This window comes from Haemorhous mexicanus, chromosome 11 (genome assembly GCF_027477595.1).
Source record: "Haemorhous mexicanus isolate bHaeMex1 chromosome 11, bHaeMex1.pri, whole genome shotgun sequence".
In the NCBI taxonomy this organism is placed as follows: domain Eukaryota; kingdom Metazoa; phylum Chordata; class Aves; order Passeriformes; family Fringillidae; genus Haemorhous; species Haemorhous mexicanus.
The window spans coordinates 22,523,748-22,530,782 of NC_082351.1; the positions used below are offsets into that span (position 1 = coordinate 22,523,748).

Genomic DNA, 7,035 nt, shown 5'->3' on the forward strand with positions numbered 1-7,035 from the left:
TCTTCTTAAGTCAGCACACCTTACCTCAGTGTTTGCATACAGATGTACAAGACTGTGTAAACTTCCTATCAAGTTTTAAAAATTCTTTACAAATCCATTTCTCACGCCCATGCTGCAGGGTCTTATTTGAGCAAAGCAGACAGGACTCAGTTTCTTCATGCAGGAAAGCCAAAGCTTTATTGCATGGTTCCTATTTTTATGGGATTATCAGAAGGCACTGTGTTACACCTCACAATTGGCTGACAATGCTCTGACACTCAGGGCATTGGTCAGTAAATGGTATTTTGCATACTTCTTTATTTTTGGTTCATTTACATATTTTTTCCACAGATTCTTTGGGACAGGTTTCTTGTTTATGCAGGTGAAAACAGTTCTATTATTGCTAAAATAGGTTCTGTTAACTGCTTCTCATTCCTTTAATTCTTTCTTATGGGAACTAGCAGGGTAACTGCACCTAGCTGAAGTAGCACACTAAACCACGATTTTATAAGGCCTTTCTTTAATAATATCTTTACTTGTATGTAACAGGGCCTGAAAGGGTTTGGTTTCCACCTTGACACATCCTTTGATACCTCAGCCTTGCTCTGATTTATAATAAATGGCGAACCATGATTAATTCTTTTCAATAGTCATTAAAATAACATTAATCATAATGAAATCTTTTGATATTAATGGAAAAGTAATATGTAATCTGGGAAGAATTCTATGGAGATTTAGTATGAATTAATGTCCACTGATTAGAAAATGTTCCCACTTGTCCTAATTACAGTACATGGTATCCTGGGTTGAGTTTAGTAATGACATCTTATTATTTCTGAGGGAGCACAGCCTGACAGGCCATGGGTTTGAAACGTGGCCATTTGTTTGCTTCCTTTCTTGTGCAAGGAGGAAAATAAATCCCTTGCTGTTTGGGACTAATTGAACATAGAATTGAAAAGTCTCACTTCTATTTTTAACTGCCCAGAGCCAACGAGGGCCCCAACCACTGTTTTGGCCAGAAGCATTTCTGCCTCAGACGTGGAAGTCTCCTGGGCTCCCCCGTGGGAGAACCAGCACAAAGGAAGAATACAGGGATATGAGGTATGGGAAACAATGCAGGATCCTTTCAGCAGGCAGCCCTGAGGGGACACAGAGATGTCCTCGTGCTGCTCCTCCTGCCACGGGTGTGTTCCTGAAGTGGATTTGCTTCTCTTTGCCTCTGGTGCACAGAGATTTCTCCCACAAGGTTAAAAGTTCCACCATTCTCTCACAAGGTTAAAAATTCCACCGTTCTCTGACATGGTTAAAAATTCCAGCATTCTCTCACATGGTTAAAAACTCCACTGTTCTCTCACAAGGTTAAAAGTTCCACCATTCTCCAACATGGTTAAAAATTTCACCATTCTTTCACATGGTTAGAAATTCCACCATTCTCTCACAAGGTTAAAAATTCCAGCATTCTCTCACATGATTAAAAATTCCATCATTCTCTCACATGGTTAGAAACTCCACCATTCTCTCACAAGGTTAAAAATTCCACCGTTCTCCAATATGGTTAAAAATTCCATCATTCTCTCACATGGTTAGAAACTCCACCATTCTCTCACAAGGTTAAAAGTTCCACCATTCTCTGACATGGTTAAAAATTCCATCATTCTCTCACATGGTTAAAAACTCCACCATTCTCTCACAAGGTTAAAAGTTCCACCATTCTCTGACATGGTTAAAAATTCCATCATTCTCTCACATGGTTAAAAACTCCACCATTCTCTCACAAGGTTAAAAGTTCCACCATTCTCTCACAAGGTTAAAAGTCCCACCGTTCTCTCACAAGGTTAAAAGCCCCACCTTTCTGTGTGGGATCTGGCTGGAAATGCAGCCCTCCCTGAAGGTGCTGCCATGGCCAGGCTCGGGGAGAGAACGCTGGAGCCGGTCCCTGCCCTCCCCAGCAGGGCCAGGGATGGTGGCAGGGAGCAGGAGCTGTCCCTGGGGCACATCTGGGGTGGTGACAGGAACAAGGGGGTGCTGCCAGCCCCTCTGGGGCCGGGCACTGCCACAGCCCTGCTCTGCCACAGCCCTGCTCTGCCACAGCCCTGCTCTGCCTCCCAGGTGCGCTGCTGGCGGCACGACGAGAAGGAGGAGAACGCCAAAAGGATCCGGACGGTGGGGAACCAAACATCCACAAAAGTCAGCAACCTGAGGGGCAATGCCCTCTACCACCTGGCAGTCAGGGCCTACAACACGGCTGGCACCGGCCCCTCCAGCGCCGCTGTCAACGTCACCACCAAAAAGCCACGTGAGTGCTGGCAGGGATGCCCTGGCGGGGTCCAGCCACTGCTCCCCTGTCTCATTTCCCAGCTCTCTTGAGTCTGAAGGAGCTGTCAGACTTCTCCTTGCCAGGCTTTTGTGCAGACTTACCAGGCTCAGCCTTTTTATTTCATTTTTTTTGTGAGGTTCTTCCCGGTGTTAAGTAAGCAGAGCATGCAAAACTGAAATCACAGCTGTGCAGGCAAATTAAATATTTATCTCAGTGTTCAAGAGGGCTTTTTTCCTCTGGTCTCAGACATGTTGAGCAACTGACTGAATCCCTTTTTCATTTAAAGCCCTGTGTCGTGTCACACCTCCCGTGACCTTGAGGACACAGATCAGTGGAGCAGCTCGTTAGCTTTCCAGAGGGACAGGGCTCTGGGCAGGCTCAGCTGTGCTGCTGGAAGCCCCACTGGCACTGGAAGGGATCCAGCTGGGAATTGATTCTCCTCAGTAACGTGGTGCTGTCTGGTTTTTGCTGCAGCACCGAGTCAGCCCCCCGGGAACATCGTGTGGAATTCATCCGACTCCAAGATCATCCTGAACTGGGACCAGGTGAAAGCCTTGGACAACGAGTCAGAAGTGAGAGGCTACAAAGTGAGTATTGCCATGGTGCATTCGTGATTTCCCAGGTCAGATCTGGGGCATTCCTCCAACAGCAGAGCCATGCTCGTTTATGTGAGCACATTTTTCCTGCAGCTCCCACCTGCAGGGCTTTGCTCCTGCCTTCCATGGAAACTTCCCAAAGGCTGCAGTTGGCTCTTTAATTGCAGATAAATAAAATGCTTTTTTAATAGCTCCCATTTCCTTCAGAAAGCCAAGCCAAGAGGAGAAGAAAGAGAATCCTCATTAGAAGCAGTTTTAATAGGACATAATTTAACTAGAGAGAAACCTTGGGAAGAATTCAGCTCCACCACCTTCCACAAAGGTTTCATTTAGCCCAAAAAATCGTTGCCCTAGGGTTGGAGTTGTGCAAACATTTCCCACCAGAGCCTGAGCCAGTGAAGGACCTGGCTGTGCTCCATGTTTTATTCCCAGTCTGGAATGCCAGCAGCTTGGTGAGCCTGTGCCAGCTCCGCTCAGTTCCTGCACCAACTTCTAAGTGTCTTTGGTGCTCTGTAGGGGCTCATCAAAAATAAGTAATTCCTCAGGGTTTTTAGTCCAAACCTCAGATGAACCTCAGCAATCTGGACCAGCTTTTCACTACATATTTTAGGCTTGGAATGCAAATTAAGGAGTCAGTTCAAAGAGGGAGAGAGAGACTCATCACCCTGGAAAAGCATCTAGAGAGTTTGTAAAGCATTCTCCTTTAACTTACTCTAAGGGTAGCACAACCACATGGATTTATTTCCTGAATCATAGCAAAACATTGCCTATTTTTCTTCTTTCTGCCTAGAAATCTTGTATTTTATGACACAATTTATGATATAAATTTGTATAACTCCCACAGCTCAGAAGGTCATTCACAAAAGTCATTTATTCTGGGAAACCATTGGTGGCACTGTATCAAATATCCCAACTCAGCTTCCAGAAGAAGCATAAGGAGTTTCTGACCCCTATGAAGAAGTTTTTCCTTCTATAAGTGTTTATTTTAGCTTGACCAAGGCAAGGTTTCTCTGAGGGGCTCCACCAGGTACCAGTGCTGTGCTGAGTGCTGCTGATCAGCATCATCCTCCTGCCAGTGTCACCCCCTGCCCAGGCACTGCCACCTCTGTGCTGGCATCCCCAGCAAATCCCACATGTCCCCTGTGTCACCAGAGCACTCCTGAGCATGAGGGGCAGGAAAAGAGCAGCAGCACCTCTGGGCACCCCGAGGTGGGCAGCTCTGAGCACAACGGGCAGCTCTGCCCTTTCTGCCTCCTGTTGTCTCTCCCTCGGCCGCAGGTTTTGTACAGGTGGAACAGGGAGAGCAGCACGTCTGTGATAGAAACCAACAAAACCTCAGTGGAGCTGTCCCTGCCCTTTGATGAGGATTACATCATCGAGATCAAACCCTTCAGCGACGGCGGCGACGGCAGCAGCAGCGAGCAAATCCGAATCCCAAAGATATCCAGTAAGGATGGGGGCAGTGGGCTCTGTGCCACAGGGTCCCACTGGCAGATATTCCACCCCCTAATTCTGATTTCATCCCAAAAAGCAAGATTCAGCCATAAGAAACACCATCTTAAGTAGTTCTGTTTGCATTTAAGGTTTCCAGATGCTTTCCCCTCCCAGTTCCGTGTGTTAAATGTATTGTTTCACTGCAATTCCCTATAACCAAATACAGCAGGCAGAGGATTCTAAATCTATAAGGCTGCTGTGCAGCCATATCCCATTGTGTGCTGGATGCATAAATATTTATTTAGGGAAATGAGGTGGTGTCGAAGAACAAACACAAGGAGTATTTTATTACACAACATGGCTTTTGCAAAATCTCCATGTCCCATCTTCCATTAATAACGTCCCGGTTTATAAGCTGCATTAAATCAGGAGCCTCTGCAATGCAGGAATATGGCATTAAAATCACAGAGATGTAAGAAAAAACCCTGGGTGAGAGCAGAGTTCTCCCCAGCGTGGCTGTGTAAACCATGCAGAGGAATTTAATCAGCAGCACGGGAGAGGGAAGGGGAGCTGGAACACGCCAGCTCCCATTTGGCTCCAGACCAGGGGTCACGGAGCAGGTACACAGCTCCTCCAGGATGGGAGGCACAAGGAACAGCTGGAAGATGGTGCAATTGTGAAAAAATACGAAATAATGATAAGCAGGCAGAGTGTGGAATAATAGAACTGTGAGAGGAACCTCAGCAGAACAGGGGCAGGAATTGAAAGGAAACAAAAAATTCAGTGGGAGAGGCGACCATGAGGAGGAGGAGGAGGAACGGGCTGTGCGTGGGGGCTGTGCTTTATCCCAGGAAAGGGAATTTAAAACCTTGGGGGAGGTGGGTTTAGGAGGAGTTCAGGGATTGTTCTCTGCTCACCTCTGGCTCCTTTTTCCCCTCTCCCCTCGCAGATGCCTATGCCAGAGGCTCGGGCTCATCGACCTCCAGCGCCTGCACCTTGTCAGCCCTCAGCACAATCATGATCTCCCTCACAGCCCGCTCCAGCTTATGACAACAATGGCATCGAGGACTTCTTCTTTATAATATAAGCAACATTTAGCTAGTTGTTTTGGAGACACCCAGTACTAAGTAATATTGTGGTTTGAGTACATCTTACTACTGGAAAAAAAAAAATGTTTATGCTTCTTTAGGAATGGCATTATACAGTACTTCCTCAAAGCAAATATAGCTTTGTCTGAAGTTTCCTTGGAAACTCTGCAATGCACTGAAAACATCTGTAATATGATGTTACCAAAGCAGTTTACATATGTCCTTATATGCATATTTTTTATTATATATTTAGTGTTTTATAGAATTTTTTAAAGTTAACATATGATGTAGATATTAATTTTTTTCCTCTGCTATAAAATGCTACGGACGACATTATCACGAAAATATTGTTTGGGATTTTTTCCTTTTACCACGGAGAGTTCCAAGTTGTTCTTGGCAAATTGGCTGGAGCTGACTGTACAGTTTTACAGGGCAGAACTGATCCAGACCCGGATTGTAACAGGCTGAGTTTCACTGGCAGTTCCAGCGACTCCTGCGCTGAACCCAGTGCTTGTATCACACGTTTCATCCAGAGCTCTGAGGAGGACAAACTCGAAACACTCAGAAGAGCAGAATTTTGCAAAACCACGTGGTTTTTGGTTGGTTGTGGACTACAGGACACGTAGCCAATATTCCAGCATGGTGCAGCAAGGAGGGGCTGTGAAATTGCTTCGTCTTGGTCATAATTAGCATCAAATTGGGTGGGGAAAAGAAGATCCTGCAGAGCTGTGACATCTGTGGTGACACGACAGGACGGCCACCGGCCTCGTGCTGGGTGCACGCCCAGCTCAACCCTTTGGAGGTGTAATTCCAAGGAAATTCCTCCCGTTTGGGGATCAATTCCAAGGGAATCACAAAGCTGCTCTGGGCTCATTCTTCAGGACACACCTGCTCATCCTTGGTAACTCCACTCTCCAGACAACGCTTGGGCACCTGGCCCGGAGCGGGAGCGCTGCTGCCCCGGCTCCGGGATATCCATGGAAAAGTGGGAATCTCCCAGAGATCCCCGCTGGAAGTTTGCCTTTCCTTAGAAACTCTTCCCAGACGTCTGGAGGCAGAACAGAGTCACACCAGAAAACAACAATATCCACACTGGAATAATTCTTCTCAAGAGAAGGACTGTTTGTTACTACGGGGAATTTTGTAAGTTCAGACGGGATAACGCTGGAAAAGGCAATGGAATTTTCTATACAATTTTCAACTTTCAATGCGCTGCAGTGGTATTTTTTTTTTTTTCTCCTGATAGCTTGAATTTGCCTGTAACTTGTCTCTTTTGCTTACAAAATAATACAGTTAACTTTTAGACCTTCTAAATATATTTATTCAGTAACTCATAATCAGGATTCCACTTGTGTAAAAGTCAGGGTTGTTGACCAGAGAAATATTGTCAGTATTTCAAGCTGTGTTCCTTTCTTAGTTTGATATGGTTACTTCTATGTAAAAAAAAATAAAATAAGAAAAACCTTAAAAAAAAAATCCACAAAACCAAGAAAAATGAAATAATTTAAAAAAAAAAGCTTCTGTAGTTTTCTCCCAAGTGTAAATGATATTTATCAGTGATCTAGCAGATGTAATCTTTTTTTAAAGGTATTGGTAATAAATATTCTGTCATTTGTAAAGA

The 7,035-nt window shown here is 45.2% G+C and overlaps 1 protein-coding gene across 1 annotated transcript in view; it reads left to right on the forward strand.

Annotated features, from left to right (window-relative positions):
- LOC132332460 (contactin-4) overlaps positions 1-7,035 on the forward strand; it is a 278,899-nt gene extending 271,864 nt beyond the window's left edge. The window contains exons 20-24 of the mRNA XM_059856845.1: positions 965-1,080; positions 2,089-2,275; positions 2,771-2,883; positions 4,171-4,339; positions 5,276-7,035. Of these exons, the coding sequence (XP_059712828.1) occupies positions 965-1,080; positions 2,089-2,275; positions 2,771-2,883; positions 4,171-4,339; positions 5,276-5,376 (686 nt within the window). The 3' untranslated portion in view covers positions 5,377-7,035. The remainder of the gene's footprint in view (positions 1-964; positions 1,081-2,088; positions 2,276-2,770; positions 2,884-4,170; positions 4,340-5,275) is intronic.